This window comes from Ictalurus punctatus, chromosome 27 (genome assembly GCF_001660625.3).
Source record: "Ictalurus punctatus breed USDA103 chromosome 27, Coco_2.0, whole genome shotgun sequence".
NCBI lineage: Eukaryota > Metazoa > Chordata > Actinopteri > Siluriformes > Ictaluridae > Ictalurus > Ictalurus punctatus.
In genome coordinates this window covers 6,022,106-6,043,616 of record NC_030442.2, presented here as the reverse complement: position 1 = coordinate 6,043,616, position 21,511 = coordinate 6,022,106, and the positions used below count along the sequence as shown (strand labels likewise).

General features: G+C 38.0%; 1 protein-coding gene across 11 annotated transcripts in view; it reads right to left on the bottom strand.

Annotated features, from left to right (window-relative positions):
• Nucleotides 1-21,511, bottom strand: part of dgkza (diacylglycerol kinase, zeta a) — a 177,340-nt gene that overhangs the window by 12,678 nt on the left and 143,151 nt on the right. For 9 of the 11 annotated variants that reach the window (XM_053676609.1, XM_053676611.1, XM_053676612.1 and 6 more), the window contains 4 exons: nucleotides 20,603-20,643; nucleotides 18,825-19,021; nucleotides 9,804-9,917; nucleotides 5,261-5,317 (listed from right to left, as the gene is read on the bottom strand). In XM_053676609.1, coding sequence (XP_053532584.1) covers nucleotides 5,261-5,317; nucleotides 9,804-9,917; nucleotides 18,825-19,021; nucleotides 20,603-20,643 — 409 coding nt within the window. The remainder of the gene's footprint in view (nucleotides 1-5,260; nucleotides 5,318-9,803; nucleotides 9,918-18,824; nucleotides 19,022-20,602; nucleotides 20,644-21,511) is intronic. The other 2 variants (XM_053676604.1, XM_053676608.1) reach the window with 2 other exon arrangements.

The window sequence follows — 21,511 nt, the reverse complement described above, 5'->3', positions numbered from 1 at the left end:
AGGTACCGTCAGATAGCCTGCATCTTTTGATCTAAGTAGGCGTGGCGGATCATATAAAACCAAAAGGTCGCTTAGATATTGTGGCGCGAGACCGTTTAGTGCTTTATAGGTTAATAAGAGTATTTTATAATTAATGCGAGATTTTACTGGGAGCCAATGCAGTGTGGATAATATCGGTGTGATATGGTCGTATCTTCTAGTTCTAGTTAGGACTCTAGCAGCTGCATTCTGGACTAATTGGAGCTTATTTATATTCCTACTGGAACATCCAGACAGTAAGGCATTACAGTAATCTAATCTAGAGGTGACGAATGCATGAACTAGTATTTCCGCATCATGTAGTGACAATATGTTTCTTATTTTAGAAATATTTCTGAGATGAAAGAAGGCTATCCTAGTAATATTATCTACATGAGCATCAAATGATAGGCTGGAGTCAATAATCACTCCAAGGTCTTTAACTGCTGCACATGATGAAACAGAAAGACCATCCAGAGTAACCATGTGATCAGAAAGGATACTTCTAGCTACACGTGGGCCTAATAAAAGTATTTCTGTTTTATCAGAATTAAGCAGAAGGAAGTTAATTAACATCCAATGTCTAATGTCCTTTACACAATCCTCAACTTTACTAAGCTTATGTCTGTCCTCTGGCTTCGCTGAAACATACAACTGTGTATCATCAGCATAACAGTGGAAGCTAATTCCATGTTTACGAATAATTTGACCTAGGGGTAGCATATATAAAGTAAAGAGCAGTGGGCCTAAAACAGAACCCTGTGGAACTCCAAAAGTAACCTCAGTACGCATGGAGAATTCACCATTTACATCTACGAACTGATAACGATCGGTCAGATAAGACCTGAGCCAGGAGAGGACTGTTCCCTTAATACCAACAACATTTTCTAATCTATCAAGGAGAATAGTGTGATCTATAGTATCAAAAGCTGCAGTAAGGTCGAGTAACACAAGCAGCGAGACACAACCCTGATCGTAAGTCAGTAGAAGGTCATTTACTACTTTAACTAACGCTGTCTCTGTGCTATGATGAGGTCTAAATCCTGACTGATACATTTCATGAATGTTATTCCTATCTAAGTACGAGCATAACTGCTTTGCTACAACCTTTTCTAAAATCTTAGAGATGAAGGGGAGATTTGATATTGGTCTATAGCTGGACAATTGAGACGGGTCAAGGTCAGGTTTTTTAATCAAGGGTTTAATAACTGGTAATTCATTTCTCTGCCTGACACTGAGAGGCAAGGATCACCACCATCTGCATCAATGACTCTACAAATGAACCACATTTTTGAGAGCAAGAAGAGTGAGAACAAGCATATAATTAGAAAAAAAAACCCTTCAGTGTTTATAAAGCTGTATACATGTATGAATACATGAGGTGGCTTACAGAGACTGCATCAATTTATTACTGACGATTAACTCTGACTCTAGCCCTGACACAATGCCTCCTCTAAACGCAGATCACTCGTCCTGATGAATATTTGATCAAAGTGGTACCGTGCCATATCAAAAGCATCTGTCTGAAAGCCACAGTGACAGAGATGCCAGTAATCTGCTCCCCACTGAGACAGGCATGAAGGAAAGAAAGAGGGAGACAGTGAGAGAGAGACACAGTCAGAGAGTTAGAGAGAGAGAGACAGTGAGAGAGAGACAGGCAGTGAGAGAGAGAGAGAGTGAGAGACAGTGAGAGATTGAGTAAGAGAGAGACAGACAGTGAGAGAGGGAGACAGAGAGACAGTGAGAGAGAGAGAGAAAGAGAGAGAAAGAGAGAGAGAGAGAGAGAGAGAGAGAGAGAGACAGTGAGAGAGTGAGTGAGAGAGAGACAGACAGTGAGAGACGGAGACAGAGAGAGACAGTGAGAGAGAGACAGAGAGTCAGGGAGAGAAAGAGAGAGCGCGAGAGAGTGAGAGACAGTGAGAGAGAGAGATTTTCTGGGGATTTCTGAAATAAATCACACCCTGAAGAGAAGAGATGAGCGTCGTCACTGCAGTGCACAAGCTTTGTAACAAATCCCTCGTTTACCTGAACAAAGGCTTTCTCGAAATGGGTCATGGAGTACCACTGCACTGCTTGAACACATTCCTTTTAGCTATAAGAGGGGTTTATTCATTACTTTAATCATTTCAGTCAGATGTGTTGGGAGCAGGAAACACTAAATGTAAGGTGCTAGGCCTGGAGAGGATCAGGGCTTGAGAGAATCAGAAAGCACTGCTTTTAAAACATGAGCAAAGCAACATGGGAATTTGTCTTGAGTGAGTGGTCAGATCTACAGTAACACCAAACCAGTACACACAAAAAAAAACCTTTTATGCACTTAAGTCCCACTTAGCAGTCTATAACTATAGACAGAAAAATGTGGGTGAGGAGAACCAGCATTCGAGGCTCTCTGACACTAATGGCTAGTCCCTGATTGGTGTGTACATAGAAAACGGCACATCACAGTTCAGGAATCCGCTGTGCAGGTCCCATAATTAAGAACAGCTCTCAGACTCATAAATTTGGACACGACCTTGCAGCGTCTCCCAATCACATACAAACACGAACTCTGCTCAAGTATCCTGAAGCCCTGAGGCCTTTTTACTGCTACAAGTCTGAACTCACAAGACAGGACAAATGGCTGCTGCCTAAACACACTCCTGTTGCAGCCTGCAATAACCCTTGACCTCAATAAAATACTTCAGGCTGCGGAGAGCACATGCTATATTTGCATGATAATTACCAGCCAGGCGGCCGATGACACTTTAGTACAAGTGTGCTGACTGACACAAGAACAAACAGAGGGGAGTGAGGAGGAGAGGCAGACTGTGGTACAAAGATTTAAATTTAGCTTAAAACTATTATCATTATTATTATTAGGACAAAATATTTAAAAACTATTAAAAATGATTGCATTTAATACAACAATAAAACATTCACTGTCTAACTTTGCCTCTCTTTCTATCTAGCACTAATTTCTCCCCTCTTGAGCAAATGGACATAATCAGTGGCTGAACACAGGTAAGTCATTCCTTAATGAGTGCATAACTGGAGCTCCTGACCTTCACACACACGGTTTTCTAAAGAGCACAACTTTACATTAGGTGCAGAACAGCAGACGGTCTGTGCTAAAAGATAGTGGAGAAAAGCTAGAGTGCAGTTAGAAGGATAAATGAACAACTGTGGACTTAAACACAACCTAATTTGCATATGTTGCTGTAACACACGTGTGCATTTATCACACCAGGTCACGTTTTACTCCCAGCCCAGTTATAGAGAACATCAGTCTTCTACATGATGGAAAACTCCATTTTTGCTTTTTTTAAATCTCTCGCTGTATGCAGCGATCAAAATGGCAGCTGAAGGGAAAATGGTACTGTCTGTCAGATGCTTCTGAGTGATGCATAAGACCAACATGAATTCAAGCAACCAACTGGCATCCACGCTGCTGATTCTTCCATGAAATCGCATTGGTTTCAGACATCATCAGCTACAAGACAAGCAATCAAGTCGAGCACAAAAATAGACCTCTCCACTGAAGACCCCCCCCCCCCCAACCCCCCTTTTATTCCACAACCGAGCCTTCATGCATCAACCTTACACTATTGATTACTGACTACAGGTCAGCATGTTCTCTTTTAATTATTGCTAAGATCTATGCAACTTACACATAACCATAACTAGAAATGAGTTTCAGTGGAGGATTATCATTGACAACGATGGAATAATTGAGACATTGATCTCAACGTTGTAACATAAGCTCATAGTGAAAACAGTCAGCTCTGTTTGTACTTTATTATGAGTCCCACTCCCTATAGCAAGATAATAAATACCGTAATGTTCTTCAAAATCCTCCAGCTTTCCCCTAAAATAATGACACTCTTCAAAGCTCTCGGCGCCATATTTGTTCGCTTCACTAACCCAGTTTTCCTCTTTTGTGCTGTCTCCCCATTGTTTCCTTCCTGGCAGAACATAGAAGATGGATTTATACATGATAAATGAAATGCCATGCTCTTCACATACTTTTCCAACCATTGGCTACAAATGCCTGCTAGCTACTAACACAGCACACACAGGATAAAAGGGAGGGAAAGCATGAACACACACACAGACAAAGACACACACACACACACACACACACACAGTTCATCCACAGTGCAGGAATCCAGTGTATAGGTCCCATAATTAGGAAGGAGGTTTCAGCCTCCAGACTCATAAATCTGAAGTGACCTCTAATATATCCTCTCAGGTTCCGTCTCAGGCTGTGTTCCCCTGAGAATATTCAGTAATATATACAAAAGCCAATGTTTCTCAAATACTTTTCGCTTTCACTCTTCTTTCTGTCTTGTTCACTGTCTCTCTCTATTGTCTTCCTCATCATGCCCCCTCCCTCCCAGCATTGTGTGTTGATGATAACATGCTCGCCACTCTCTGTGCCTCTGCCCCTCCCAAACGAAGCTGGGTCCAATAAGCTGATTAGTACTTAATAATCCCATTAAAAACAAAAAGCACACGGATCGCTATGAAACGGCCCATTTTCATCCAACAGAAGACAAAGCCCAAACCCCCAGCCAATTAATTCTGCTATTCATAACAATAAGCAGGCAAAGAAGGATGAGAGACAGAGAGAAATTGATTTCACGGAGAGCAAACGCCGATTTGAGGGACGGGCTTACTCTGATCTCGGAGCTTTAGCATGCCTGTATGGGAGTGTGTAGCTGATAACTGAGCAACAGCAATGCGGAAGCAAAGAGCAGATATTCGGTAAAGAGCGCATTCATTTGCATTACGTTCTACTGAGAGAGAACGGAATCAATAAATGCAGATTCCAAACCATCCTCTTTAATGGCATTAGCGTATACTGATGTGTGGTGTTGTTTCTGAGGTCATGCCCGGAGATACAGCTGGACTCTAATGGGAGACAGAACGTTCCTGCAAATAATCGCAACAATGCCCCACCCCCTGCTGTCTCTGTGCTGGCACTGAGTGTTCATTTCATCACTGCACAGGGACCAAAACAGTGCGAGCTGCAGGGAAGCCATGAGAGGTCAGGGAATAACAGCCCAGCTCATCTGTCACTGGAATTAAGCTTTAAATGTTACTGTATATCATCTATAAAGGATAGGAGAGTGGAGGGAGAGATAGAGAGAGAGAGAGAGAGAGAGAGAGAGAGAGAGAGAGAGGAAGGAAGAAAAAGAGAGCGTGTGTGAAAGCAAGTGACAGGGCTGAAGGGTCACAGACAGACCGTGAAGCTCAGTCTCACCTGTTAGCTTGATTGAAATCGGCTGCGGTTGTGTTAGAGCGGTGAATACCCCCTGCCCTTCAAAACAACAAACCAAAACAACAATAAACCACAACAACAATGTGCAGGTCATGAAACATAAAAAGTGATAAGAAATAATATCATAACCAAACAATAGTGTGAAAGTATCAAACACAAAAATGATGTGGATAAAATCAACACAATTAACACAATAAATAAATAAAACCAGCATCTCAACATATAAAAGGTGTTGTTCCTCCTTGTGTGTGTAATGGATGTGACACGATCATGAAGAGACACATGAGCGGGGCCATTTGGTCTCAAATTATTATAACCTTGCTACATAAAAGACACCATGTTATTTACTTCAACTCCAGCAAACCACCCTTTTCTCTTGTGCTGAGGAAGTGGGACAGCAGATTAGCAGCTGAATATGTTCAACACCGCTGCATCCAGATGGAGGTAATTCCATCTTCTATAGTACGTGTGTAACACAAAGCCAATCAGTTTCTGTATGGTTGTCTGTTAAGTGCTTATAATATCTGCAGCTTTGTGTGTATTCGGCTGGAAAATGGAAGTGGGCGTGGTCTAGAAAAAGCTGCTTGGAGTCATTTTTCATTAACAACTTATAACAAAAAACCCCCAACAATTTGCAGAACATAACTTTATTCAACTCCTGAACTTCTATAGTTCCTCAATCTCAGCTACTTCACATGCCCTGAGGACCTTTCTAGGATGCTTTCTATCTAATGTGACTGAGAAAGCTAGGGAATAGTGTCTTTCCCATATCAAGGAACTGGTCTTCCGAATAATATGGTTTCAGATTTAGCTATTGGGTTTGTTACATTCCAGAGTATAACACTGGACACGTTATCAGGATCTGGGACAAAATGCAGTCCTTTAAGCTGCATTTCATTATAAAGTCTATATGAGTTTCCAGGAAGATTTTCTTTTAATAACAATAGTGAATGTTAATGTCAGAATGATGATATCTGTTGTGAATTACAAGCCAGTGTGTACAGAGGTACAGTAGAAATCTGGAGCTCATTTCAGACTGATCCTAAAACAGCAATAAGAGCTAGACAGGAAACATCGATAAGATCAGTTCAGATCAAAATAAACGCAGATGTAATAGACTACAAGTGTTGGTACAGGCTGATCCTACATCAGTGAAAACAGATACAACACGGTTAACAATGAAGAGACTAAAATATGTGATTTGGGTTAGAGTATGACACTTAGGAATAGATGAGCTATGAGTGAAGTCTGAGAACCTTAATCAGCACTAATCAGGATTATTTCAAGATAATGGAGTGTAAAAATGTAATCCCAACTCTCACAAGCACATCATCTGCATAAAAGAGAAAGGTTGCTAACTGAGTGATCACTACACCAGCTAAACAAAGCATAAATGTTTACTTAGGCTGCTTTCATACTTGGTTTGTTTTAGAGGTCACAAATCGATGATTCAGCAGGTTTTGTGCACATGTGAACACAACAAATGAACTTGGATCTCTATAAAACAATCCACACACAAACAGTACTCAGACCATGAACACTCGCATAACCAGAGGAGTACTGTTCATTTGTAGCTCATTTTATGTAACATCATGATAGGCAGGCTAATAGAAACATTGTAGCACTATCAAGTATGCAGTAGGTAGCATATATAATAATAATATTAATAAAAATAATAATAATGTGTCATTGACAGAAAGAAATAGTGTATGCAGATCACAAGTAGGACTTTGGCATGAAATGAGTTGGTTTTGATGGTTCTGAATGTGAAATTTAGAAATAACTAAATAACATCCAAACTAGATAAATGGAGAGCTGTCAGTTGACATTTTATATGACTTCATACGATCTAACACGACACTGTAAGCATAAGCACACCATAACATGGAATTTTATTCTCAAGGAAAATGTGCAAGTTAATACTATAACAAGAATAGATGCTGATTTCATGGTATATCACGATCTCATTACGGTTACACAACACTGTATGTCAGCAATGCATCTTCGGTCCCTAGAGGTATTAATAGATTTTGAACTGAAAAAAATGTATAAATTGGTAAACCCTTCAAAAGCATAAGCATCATACTTGGTGAAAGACAACTATTACTGAAGCTTTACACTTTATGCCACTGAATAGTTTTAATCATGCTTTTGGGAGGAAAATCTCAGAAGTATTACAAAACACCAAATATATCCACTATGATAATCAGAATGAGGTTATGGCTGAGGAACATCACTTTACTATAATAACTGATGAGACCAAGGATATCCAAAGAAATATCTGAAATAGGGATGTTATTTGTTTCCAGTGATACAATTATTATGTAATAGAAATCAGTGTTTTCCAATCGGGGTGGCGTCTGATGAGAGCAGGGGTGCCCTGTAACAATCCTTCAAACATTTGTAAAATGTGTATAAAGTATTTAATATATATGATGATCTGAGGTCTGAAATAATAACACAGACATTGAAACATTAATACAGACACACACTCGTAACAATAGTAAATTATATATATATATATATATATATATATATATATATATATATATATATATATATATATATATATATATATATATATATACACACACATTGTGTGTGTATATATATATATATATATATATATATATATATATACACACACATTGTGTGTGTATATATATATATATATATATATATATATATATATATATATATATATATATATATATATATATATATATATATATATATATATATATATATATATATATAAATTTAAATCCCTCCCCCTCGACTCCCCTCGCTGACTTGTCAGCAGCATGTCAACATCAGAATGCATAACATATGCGTGTGTTTTATCCTAATAATTAGCGTGGGACGATGCGTTTGTAGTGAAAGAGAATATGGACAGATTTCTTAAAAGAAAAGCTCCAGATGCTTCTGGACCATCAACTTCATCCTCATGTAGCTAACGCTGTCTAGCTTTAGTGTTTGTGTTGGGTGCCACAATTTCTTTTTTACATTTTCAAAGAATGTTGTGTCTGAAAGAAGGTTGGGATATGCTGGTATAGATAATGATGGGTGGCACAGTGGTACACACAGTGTAGTGTTGATGCCTCAAAACCTCAGGGTCCCCAAATCAACTCCAGAGCTTGAGTTACTGTCTGAGGATTCATGCATCTTCTCCTGGTGTCTCTGTTGGTTCTCTGGGTTTACTCATACCTCCTAAAAACATGCTGGTAGGTGGATTGGCTACTTTACACTGCCCCTAGATGTGAAAATGTGTGTGTGTATGTTGCCCTGCAATGGACAGGGTGTGTTCAGATCCAGATCCACTGCAACCAAAATAAAGTAATCACTGAAGACGAATGAGTGAATGAATAGAGGATGGCATCACAAAAATATTACTTCCAGATGCTGAATTTCATTGAAATATGCAACAAGACTAATACAGGGCACACACTTTTTTAAAGGGGAAAAACAATCAAGTTTTAACCTTCTTATCTGGCTATTTAATTAATCAGATTAACAGCGGTCCTAACTAAATAACACTAAAATCACATCCCATGTGACATTAGCGTTTTAGAACATGTACATTTAATCAAAGTGTTGCGTTAAAATATATAATGGATAGTTTTGTTATAATGATTAGTGTCACTGCTAAACCACTCTATAAACAGTGCAAGAGAGAAAATTTCCTGGAGCAGTGCTGCCAGCACAAAAGCGTGTCATTTCAGAGCTGATGCGGCTTCAGATACTTCTTCAGATTTTCCCATTTTCTCTCAGTGTCCCACTTGACAGCACTTCTCTCTGAAGCGCTTCAAGATGGGCACGAGGGACTGTCAAATTGTCTGAGCTAGTGACTTCCTCATCACTCTCCTTGTCACAGTTGCCACTTCAATATCAAAGATGCTCCTAATATCTTTTTAATGGCTGATTCTATATTATATTATATTATATTACATTATATTATATATTTGATAGCTGTTTTTTGGAGGAGTGGAAGAGGCTCTGTGCTGAAATTAACTCATTGTCTTCCAATTCAGCAGGAGAATAAACATTGAGACAACATATAGGCAATGGGCCAAATGAGGTTTATGGTGCTTTACCAGACTAGATTTCTCTTATCAATAACATTCAGAACATTTTCAGAGAACAAGCCAGCCAATTTACATTAACGTAATAGGAAAATATGCAGCAGAAACTGAATAATGTATAACTTGGGATATGTGTAATATACCAAGACTGAATTTCATCTAACATGAAACACACACACACAGAAACAGAATAGAGCATGGAAGATGAATTTACACACGGGAAATTAAATTCCATGCTTTTCATAATTTTTTCATTCACTGATCTTTTCATTCACTAGCCACAAGCACAGCACTTGCACACTCGTACATCTTTTCTCTCATGATCAGTACGACAATAAACACAGTTTTTTGAGTGACACACCATGTAATACTGTGTGAAGCTGTCTCATATACTGTGTGGATGTGTCAGACAGAATTACAGTGTGTGTGTGTGTGTGTCTAACCTGCTCAGTGCTGGCTTGGCTGTTCGAAACGAGTCACTGTGTGCCAGAGCTTCAGCCACAGAGCTATCACTGGACACACGCTTCCTCTGTGTGGCCTTCTGCATCTCAGTGATTCTGCACAGAGGAAATAAGAGCTGATCACTGTAGTCATGTCCATGATAAATGATCATAAGCAACACTTGTGTTTGTCAGATAAGTTTGCAGACTCATCTCCTGCTGGTCTCGCTATGGTTTGATATCAACTTGCTGGCAGAAAAGCTTTATTTAGTTGCGTTTCACACTTTAGCTGACTCATGAATTTGTTGCCATTTAATAACCTGCCCCTGAAAGCAGAATGATTGCTGACTCTTTCTCTTTTCTCCTGTTTTTAGTGCCCCCCCCAATGACCGGCATTGAGTCCGATACAAAAGTAGCAAAACAATGAAAAATACATCAGCGTACCCACATGAGAGAACATGATATTTCTTGTTTTAAAATAATGCATGTTGCTTGGTTTATGGCTGTGACATTTGCAATATCTCCACTGTGTCCCACAGGTAGGAAATAAAGCTGGGGGAGAATCAGGATGGTGTCGATAAGGAGTACTGTCTATGTATATAATGTATGTGTATGGCGGTGTGTGAAAAGCTGTCGGGTGGCACTCCAGTTATATAAATGTTTCACCAAAATGATGTACTTAACAAGCAAAAATGGCTGTGGATTGTTAGACTTGAAAGCAAGTTCCAGGTAATATCAAAATCTCCATAAAAAATCCTCACTCCAAACTGAATAAAATCCCAAAAAGCTGAGCATTGCCGAAAGCTGAATTTAATAGGACATAGATTTGCAAAAATACAAAAGATTTTCAGTTGATTAGACCACTGTGTGCTACAAAAATCATTATTTTAAGTACAAAGATATTACTGCATCACATGACCGTTTAGCGTGATTGATGACAAACTCTCCATTTAGTCAACAGGACACAATTAGTCCTATTAAGCAATAACAACAATCTTTCACAATTACAATTCCTACTATACTTAATCTAATGAGCTTACAGAGTATTACAATATCAAAATAGATACATGAATGATGAAGAAATGGGTTTTATTAAACGTCTTAGACTTGCTCAGGGCTTACTGCAGAGATTGCATTAGGTAGATAAGGAGCCGTCAATTTACTGAAAGATGATTTAACTGCTAGTGAACGTCATGCTTTTTCATGTTGTTGGTGGCAAGCCGTAACAACCATGAATGCAAATAAAAAATGTAGATATTTAGCCAAAACGTACTGAATTATTCGGTGATTATTTCAGCACCGATGTAAGAGTGAGTCAGTTGAGTCAAGTGCAACAATGAGACTCCTGTTTGACAAATGCTATGACTGACTTTTGCCTCAGGATATAAGACTAGAGAGACTGACAATCACATTCACAATCATATTCACAAACTATGGACATTCATAAACCCATTCATAAACTATGGACATACATAAACCCTTTCACAAACAGTGGACATTTTAGAAATGCCAATCAGAACATGCAAACTCCATGCACACAAAGTGGAGGCAAGGTCTGAACCCCCAACCCCAGAGACACGAGGAAAGCTGGAAGCACACAATTGTCTAGAATGTCTTTGTATCCTGCAGCTGTAAGATTTCAAATAATTGGAACTAAGAGGTCCAAACCTGTTGCAGCATGACAATGCCGCTGTGCACAAAGTGAGCTCCATAAAGACATGATGCGCTAAGCTTGGTGTCTAAGAACTCAAATGGCCTGCACAAATCACTAACCTCACCCCACTGAATTTTTTTGGGATTAACTGGAAAAATGACTGCACCCCAGGCCTCCTTGCCTGACGTCAGTGCCCGACCTCACTAATGCTCTTGTGGCTGAATGAGCAAATCCTCACAGATGAGCACAGCCACATTTCCAAAATGAAGTGGAAAACCTTCCCAAAACAGTGGAGGTATATTATAGTATATAATATAATGTTACAATTTTAATGTACAGTTGTGCTCATCAATTTGTGCTCATCACCCCCCTCCCCCCCGGCTCTTAATGTATGGTGTTGCCTTCTTGAGCATCAGTGAATGTTTGCACCTTATGTAATAGTCGTGTACGAGTCCCTCACTCGTCCTCAGTGTGAAAAGATGGATCTCGACATCATATAGAGACTGTTGGAAAGAGGTCAAATATGCAGAATATGCTGGAAAAGTAAAGAATGTGCAGGACCTGGAGGATTTTTCTGAAGAACAGCGGGCAGTTTAACTGCTCAGGACAAACAAGGGACTCATGAACAACTCTCACAGAACATAAACACAGTCACTGATCATCCAGGTAACGACACAGTATTAAGAATCAAGGGTGTGTAAACTTTTGAACTGATTCATTTGTATAAAATCAGTTATTTTTGTGTCTTGTGGAGTATATGTAAACATCTCATGTGAAAGAGCTTATTCAGGACAGAACTAAATAAACAACTAAATGCAATTTTAACAATCCCTCTCATTATTTTTTTTTCATTCAGATTCTCCAATGGGTATGTAAATTTATGAGCACAACTGTATTTAGAGACATTGGCCATTATGGATGTAATGCATATTAAAAGAATACTTTATAACTGTCATCATCTGCATCAGTCTTGACTGTAGTAAGAATCTGCTGCCTTACACCCACACTATCATACCAAATGCCTCACTAACTGACCGAGTAACTCCTGGAGTTCGCTTAAAACAGCTTGTTGTTTGTGTTCCTTTGTTAGCTGTAACTGTAATTTCAAAGAATCCTGACAAAATATGCAGCTCGTCTTTCCAGTGTGTAATGATAAATAGAAATAAAAATGCGTTATGGTAATAAATAATGGCGTTTGAGTAAAATAACTGACAGAACATCAATAACTTTATCTCTAACAACAATAATTTAATACACATTTAGTCATTTACATGGGTCAAAACACACTCAGTGCCTGGCATTTCATATTTGAAATCCTGCCAGTAACTGTTTCTAAATCAATATTTTCAGCTGTGCTTCTTTAGATAAAGAGGCGAGCAGATTATGAGACACATTGAGCAACTTGCAGACACTCTGTGACATTAAGAACTTGAGATTGATTTTTCGTTTTTTTTTTCTTTTTCTTTTTTGGAAGACGTGTGATTCTATTGAAGCTGATTATTCCAGGCAGAGAACTGAGGAGGTGTGAGGGGTGTTGTAATGCATTAATATGCATTAGCATACAAGACAGTTTCATTTAACACATCAGTTTGTGCTTTTTGTTTTATAGAGAACATTACTGTAGACCTCTTTGTTTGGTCAGAGTACCTGACACTCACGTCAGCCACTGAAGTGCCACTACAGCCGTAGAGTGCCCAGAAAATGAGAGACTGTAGCGGCACTGCGAATTTGCAAACATCAGGCTACCTATACAGTGCTGTGAGTCTCTCATCCTCTTCATAAAACATTTTCCACCCCTACTATCTCTCTCCCTTGACACCAAACTTTGTTCACATGACAGCCAATTTGGAGAGTGTTGCCTTCTCGGGTGAAATGTAGTCTGTGTGTGGGAAAGAGTGAATTTCACAGCCTCTATACTGCACCATTAGATGTTAGCTGTTTAGGATTGGATTAAGAATGTTTTTAGTACCGTTTCAAAATCAGCTACTTTTAGTTAATAATGTTTCATAGTTTATTAACATGGCATATAACATGGTTTTACCAAACCTAGCTCACGTAATTCTCAGTACCACTCTTGCCCACAGGCTAAGCTCACCTCTAGTCTTTTTGTCAATTTCATATGCAATTGTGTGGGAGTCGAACAAAAGTATGTTGACTCAGTGTGGGATCAGTATTCCATCCCCCATGGTGATTGAGGGCGCAATGATCTGAAAAAACAGACCTCTCTCTGACTCTTCCGCACTCTCTCTCTCTCTCTCTCTCTCTCTATGTGCGTGTGTGTCTGTGTATGCGCGTGTATGTGTATGTGTAAATAAGAAAGAGTTGGATAGATTGATACAAATTCACACACACAAAATGATACCAAAAAAAAGAGAGAGATAAATAAAAGACATGAAAAGGCAAAAGGTGAAACAATAACAGGAAAAAAAGCCAAACTGAACTATCTGTGGGTGTCTCTAAGAAATATGTTTCGTGGCTGGCAAGCAGAAATACAAAAAACGAAAAAAATAAAAATAAAAATCAATATTTGTTTTAATGAATCTACAATTTATGAAGAAACAGCTTGGAGACAGTTCAGTTTTCATACAAGACTAAACACGCTACAAGAGGAAACTGTAGAAAAACAAATATTTCACAACAGAAATAGATGAAAAACAAACAGAAACAGCATGTCACGCTATAACAACCACATGCGATCTCAATTTAATACTCCTAATGTGCGGCTGGATGCAGACACGATCAAGGCAGCAGAGCCGCAAAGAGAAACTCTGCTTGGCTTTGATCAACTTGGAATCAGCACTAAGGCTTGGGGCTTGCAGTGCTCAGGCAGGAAGACAAACATACAAATAAACGCTGACAACATGTTGTCCATTCTGCCGCTGATAACCACAAGCTACATGCACCAAGCATTCAGGCAATCAATACTGCAGAGTAATATAGCCAGTCCCATTTCCACCCCTATGTACAACCGTGATGTACTGTTAACAAGCTACAGTTCAAGTTGCAGTTATAACATTGCAAGACAGCTCATCAATATCTAGAGGGTATTTTGGATTGATTTTTGTCAGTCAAATTTATTACATTTCCTTTCCGGCAGACTAGAAACTACCATGAGTAGACCTGCGACAAGACGATGCAGAATGTTTCACCAATCCCAGCGGCTCACGCAGTTTTTACTTTTCTTTATTCTTACAACTTTTCTAGTTCTATTTCAAAATATAAACAACTTAAATTTAAAGCACAGTGACTCTGATCAGCATAAAAGCATGAATGAGAGTGTAAATGCACCAAATTTTGTGTTGGCTATCCCTGGATTCCAGTCCCAATACACACCTCTACTTTGTGGTCCACTGTGAAGCAAGCTGTTAATTCGAGACTAGATCAACTTTATTCAAATTCAAAGGAAAATGAGATAATGCTCATTTAATCGTGTAGTTGTGATTGCATTTATTTGAGACATGATTAAAATACAATTGCAAAACATGCATTTGGCTGCCAGAATTAAAAATTTTACCATATGATGATTCTCATCCTCAGGCTACAACAAAAATAAAACACTTACAATGCAGTCTGCATTTTGATTTTCACCGTCAAAGGGTTCTTCTTAGTGTTGCCAAGTCTCCTGTTTTCACTTGGAAACTGGCTACGTATTACCATGCTGCAGCTAGGCAATTTATTTAACACAAGTTGGAGGTCATGCATTTATATCAACTTAACAAGTGAACCATTTAGGCTGGATTTTATTTTCTATGCATGCACTTAGAGCATACTCAATTATGCATGTGAGCTGTGGTTATGAATAAAATGTAGTGACTGAGAGGTGAAAACGTGCATCAGTAGAAATATTAGTGTTCTATAGATCAGCTATTGAATCTATTATATGTTATGGTTTTACAATATGGTTTGGAAATCTGTCCATTAAATTTAGGTCAGAACTTCAAAATGTATTTAGAACAGCCGGAATAAATAATTGGCATGTTGCCACTAACTTCTCTACAGGAGATTTTTGAGAGGTCTGTAAAGAAGCAGAGCCTTAAAAGTGTTGCTGATCCAAGCCATATTCTTCATAAAGAGTGTGAGCTGATGCTTTCGTGCAGAAGATATAGGGCACCAATCTGTAAGTTGAATATTCTCTCTAATTCCACTGTCAATTAAATTATTGAATAATAACAAATGCTTTGTGTGTGTGGGTGAGAGCATATGTGTAATATGTAGGGTTTTGTGTTATTTCTAAAGTGCAGGTATAATGAAATATTTTATGTTGTATGGATGAAGTGTAATTGTATGGTGAACTGTTGCATGTTGACCTGCTCTCTCAATTGCCCAAGACAAATTTCTCCTAAGGGAGCTAACAAAGGATAAACTAACCAAGTTATTGTAAATAAAGAAAATGAAATGTATGGAATAAAAACACCACATTCATTCAGTGAAACAAGTCTCATCACATTAGGTGTCATTGAATGGGTTTATTGGTTTACTTACTCTCGCAAGTAAGTTATACTTTCTTTGACAAAATATGTAATAATTATAGATAATTTTAGGACATTTTAGTAAATTAAATATTAATGGGAAATGGCATGGTTTTAAATAGAGACGTATCGGCTGATAAAAAGGCTATTTTTCACGCGATTGGTCGATAGTTTAAAAACATCCGATAATCAGGGCCGATTATATCCAATTAATCAAAAGACGGTGGGACTGCAGTTTGTAAGTTCAGTACTGCTAAAATTTTACACCAGAAGTGAGCAGCAGTGAAGCGGGAGTTTCGACGTAGAGTCTAATCCCCCCCCCACATTGCTCGAGCTGCTCGCGCTGAATTAAAGGGCCAGTACACCGTTGAAAGATTTTAAATGAAGAGGAGTTGAAAAAAGTATATCCTGCGCAAAAAAATATATTTGTAGAGTAGTACATTTCATATCCAGTTAATGTTAATATATAAAAAAGTTGATATTATATATTACCAGTTTGATGTTAATGATGAAGTAGAAATGCTTGTGTTTGTGGTGAGTGAATGCGAGACTAACAGAAGGATTTTTACAATTCAGTCAATGTTAAAATGAATTAATAACATTCAATAAGTTAAGAAATCTTACTTTAATCTTCAGAATTTTGTTCATGTGTTCATGTTAATTAGAGTGATGTGTTTTCTGCTTATGAGACCAGTTACCGTGAAACAACTTGTTGAAATGGAGAGAATAAAGTTTTTATTTGCATTTCTTTCATAATTGTGGAATTAATTATTATTCATTTAAAAGAAGGTATAAAAGGCAGAACTATCAGTATCAGTTATCGGTATCCGTTATCGATATCACTCTGAATAATGGGTTATCAGTATAGGCTGAGAAATTTAGTATCGGTGCATCTCTAGTTTTAACACTTAGATTTGGAGAGATTTTAATTTGTGATGAAAACCTGGCAATCTTGGTACTTCCACTCCAAACCTGTGAATTACTTCATGCATGTTTGCAAAGTCAACATCAATACTAATGGTGTTTGTGAAAGCTCTTCCAACCCCTTCAGTAGTGAATTGTTTGGTCTCTCCACGTTTTTAGCATAACAAAAGAATCTGTGACCATCAAAGGTTTATACGGATTTTGTCACCTCCTCCACCTCAAATGCATTCTGCACCAAAAAGACCCTCACAAAGTCCTGACCGCGGCATTTGATTGACAGTGATAAAGTAAACACAAATGGGATTGCAAATGGCTTTATTTTCGGGCGAGTTGTAGTGTGAGGATGAGAAAGTGTAATTTATAAATGTAAGGTTTACCATTACTTTTTCAACATGGCAGAATCAGACCAGTTTAGGGATTGAAAATATCACATAGAATTTGCATTTGCACTTTAAATTTGGTAGCAACAGTAGTATCTGAATTATATCTCAGATTATGTGCGCTCATAAGGGAAATACAACTGCAAATACATGCTTAAATTAACATTTTCTAACACTTGAATCTGAATTAACATTCAGAAAATACTGGCATACGATACACATACAGTGAAGACACATGCAAATCTACTTCAGCATGCTGTACAGGGAGCTGACCCTTGTAGCAGCAATGTGCACATTATTGGACTCTCGAATGGTGAACTGGGACTATTGGGGGGAAAAAGAATGTCTAATTTGGTTCATGAGTTGAACTAATCCTTGCCGAGTCTAAACATGCGCATACTCGTACACAGTCCATGTCTTGAGCTGTGCATAGCCTGCAGGCAAAAGTTGGTGTGTGAAGAACTTGTGGTTCACCGAGGGAGTTATTACAGAGATAGTGTGTACATATTTTGCACTGGCTTATTTCCTGCAGATAAGGACTGGAACTTTTGCAATCAGGGAGAGGAAGAGAGGAAACAGTACCAGGAAAATGATATAACATCGATGTTCATTAAGGAATGATGTAATGTACAGCACATACTGACCAGCTCCATCTCATAAAGCACATGGCTGTAAGTCCTGAGTTATGGTGCAATATCTGCGGTTTTGCAGTGAGTAAGATCCATAGGGGAGTGAGAGGAAGTGCATGTTCAGTAAAACCCTCACTACCTCCAACCATTAAATTCAAGCGGAACTTAGTGACGAGCTTAGTTTTCCATTTGAAATCTGCGACATGTACTGTGCACCTTCTCTCATACAGACCAACAAAAGAGACTACAACAGTCTACAGCACGTATATGCGTGTACACACACACACAGCTGTTTTTTTGTTTTCAGATACAGTTCTATGGGCTTTTATTAGATATTCCATTTCAAGCATAATCCAGCACAGCTACCCCACGGTTCTCTACTTAAAGCTTCAAACACCCTTCCCCCACCCCCCACTCCCAAAAACAGCGGTGGATGCACAAACAGCCAATATCTGTCTGGATGTCTCTGTCATCTATTATATATAGCTCCAGAATTATTTGCGCCCTTGATAAAGAGCGGTAAAAAGGTTATGGAAAGATGTATTTGTGGTTAATTTTCTCATACTGAAATACTACCTAAATTGTTCGTAAAAAAAAAAAAAAAAAAAAAAAAAAAAATAGTTGAAAATATGGTCTTGTAAATCAAAACCACATGTGCCACAAGTATATCACCTGTAGAATTTCTTAGGGAAAAAAAGTGGTGTATGAGATATGAGCTGATATGAGCTGAAAGGAAAGGCTCTTGTACAGTCCATAAAATTGCTCCCTAATGTTCTACACCAAGCAGTATGGGATAAATATATTTTAAACCATCTGTGCCATATTCAATGCTAAGGTTCATTATTACAGCTGTAACGTACTAATTACCCGACTATAAACATGTCTCCTGTTCAAGGGCTTGTACTACAGCTCATTAAATCAAAGTCTTATTAGAGCTATATTTAATGTAATTTGTGTATATAGCTGACCTGGCTGTTGGAGAGGAGGGAGGAGACGAGGAGGTTGATGGGAAGGCGAATTTCTGTTGAGCTGAAGAGATCTCTGCGGATGAGTCTACCAAGTCAGGCATGCCTGGTGATGTGCTCACACTCTCTGTGATTACCAGCTCGGGGTCCAAAATAAACAGCTCATCCTGAGAGATCTCAGTCACATAGTGCAGATGTTCCTAACACACACACACACACACACACCCATAATTTACATTTGTAGAACAACATACATACATAATTTACATTTGTAAAACAACATACAGCTTTTTATTCCTGAATCTTCCACTGATAGAACACTTTAGGTCCAAGCTGACATTATTTATATGCTACTTGTTTTTGAGGTGTTCGGATTAAACTAGGTTCGTAATCAATTTGTTAGCTGATTATTATTTTATTCTTCGATTAATTGGTGGGGGGGGGGGGGGGGGGGGTGCAATAAAATCCACAAACTGAGTGTTACAAATATAAACTTCAGACACACACACCAGAATATATATTATTCATTTAGGACTGTAGTTTAATTCAGTGCCTTTTGTGCATCCATAAAAATTATGTATACATGAATATATATATATATATATATATATATATATATATATATATATATATATATATATATATATATATATACACACACACACACACACACACACACACACACACACACACATACATATAAATACACACACATATATATATACACACACACACACGTATATATATAAGTACATATTTATGCATCATTTTTTATGGATACACAAAAAGCACTAAATTAAGCTACAGTCCTAAATTAATAATAAAATCTCACTTTCACTGCACCTTGTGGTTTCTGTTCCTCACTGCCTTTAGACATATTATTTTACTTTTGATCATAGTGTTTTAATTAGACATTACAGGTCTTACTGGTGCTCCCACTCTGTATCACCGCGTCTACACCATATGTGAGGAGCAACGCGGCCTCGTTACTAATACATCACTTCCGTTATAATAAACGACAGAAGTTACACTGCAAGCGCGCAAATACAGCATATAATGACAATAAGCTTAAATTAAACTAAACCTTTTAAGCAACTTGCACCAGTTTCCCTAACCCCTTCCACATAGTGGAGCATTTTGGATACAAATAAGTTTGTGCTCGTGCATCACTGTCGTGCTTCCGTGCTACACAATCTCTGCTTTATAAAGTTTGATATCCTCCGCGGTGTTTCTTATAAAATGCTACCCTGCCTTAGAGAACTTGGAGGTCACACACGTTCTTCCTCAGTCATGTGACGATTTGGCCTCCGTCTGATGGTGACTGAGGTCATGCTGGGTATAAAATATATCGCTGACATAGAATTGTATTGTCGGTGACTCAAGGTATCTCGCATTACGTGCGTATGATGTCATGTGCCTGTCGACTAGGAAGCGGCTTATACTTCCGGTTAGTAAAAAACTGCTAGTGTTACTTTTGAGATGATAATACCCTTCTGAGATTCATACACTAGACAGTAGAGTTCACAGTGCATAGTGTTAGTGTATAGTACGTCATTTGGGACACAACTTTATATATTATCTCTGAAGCGTGACTAATCGATAATGAAATTCTTTGACAAGGATTTTCATAATCGATTTTTATCGATTAGTTGTTGCAGCTCTAGATTAAACCCATTAAATTCCAGGTACAAGTCAAATAGCATAACAACTATAAGCACTGAATAATTAATAGAATCATTTTGCTAATAGTGGGTTATGGTTAAACGTGAAGAAAGACTTACCTGTGCGCGATCGATCCTGTAGAATCGATCTGCTGTAGTTGCTGTGAAAACAAGACAACACGGGTACAGATTTAAGCACAGAGCCCATACCAAACCACAAACATAAGCTCTTTAAATAATTATCTCTTTTACTCATTAAACGCACCATTCAGGGACACATTTCAGTCTGGTGTTGAATGTAAGAATATTTAATTAGTTTTGCCAATGCTGAACAATTATGAAAAGCAGTAGCTGTGTAATGTGCATCCTGCAGAAATAAATTTTTGTCTAGCAGAATGGTCCAGAGCTGAACTGTTTCTAGAAGAAATGAGTTAAAGCTTAATTTTCTGCAATTCATATTTGGCAAACTGATGTGTAACAGATGGCAGAACAAACATTTCCTAAGCGCCTTACAAACATGACAAACATATTTTCAAAATGTTCATGAAATGTCCATAGTGATTTCCTGTCTCCAGTTTGGCTCATACAGTCCCATACTGACATAGACACTGGTGGATATGGTCGGTTTGCTCAGTGCGCAGTCCTGCCATTAGGACTAGTGAAAGCACACGACTGAATACGGTGCCTATTAAAAAAAAAAATAATAATAAATAAATATTATACACACACTAATATATATATATATATATATATATATATATATATATATATATATATATATATATATATATATAAAATGAAACTGGCTTAATAAGAGTGATTTTCGTTTATTTGCATAATGCCTCTCACATTGTTGGTCATGTTGCACTTTCAAATAATTGATTGATTAATGGATTCACTGATTTTATTAAAGCGTTGCAGGGAACTGAGTCAGGATGATGTGATTAAGCAAAAAAATAAGTAATGCAGTAATGGAACATTTAATACAGCTTTCAAAACATGTACACAAACATCCGCCCACCTTTGAAA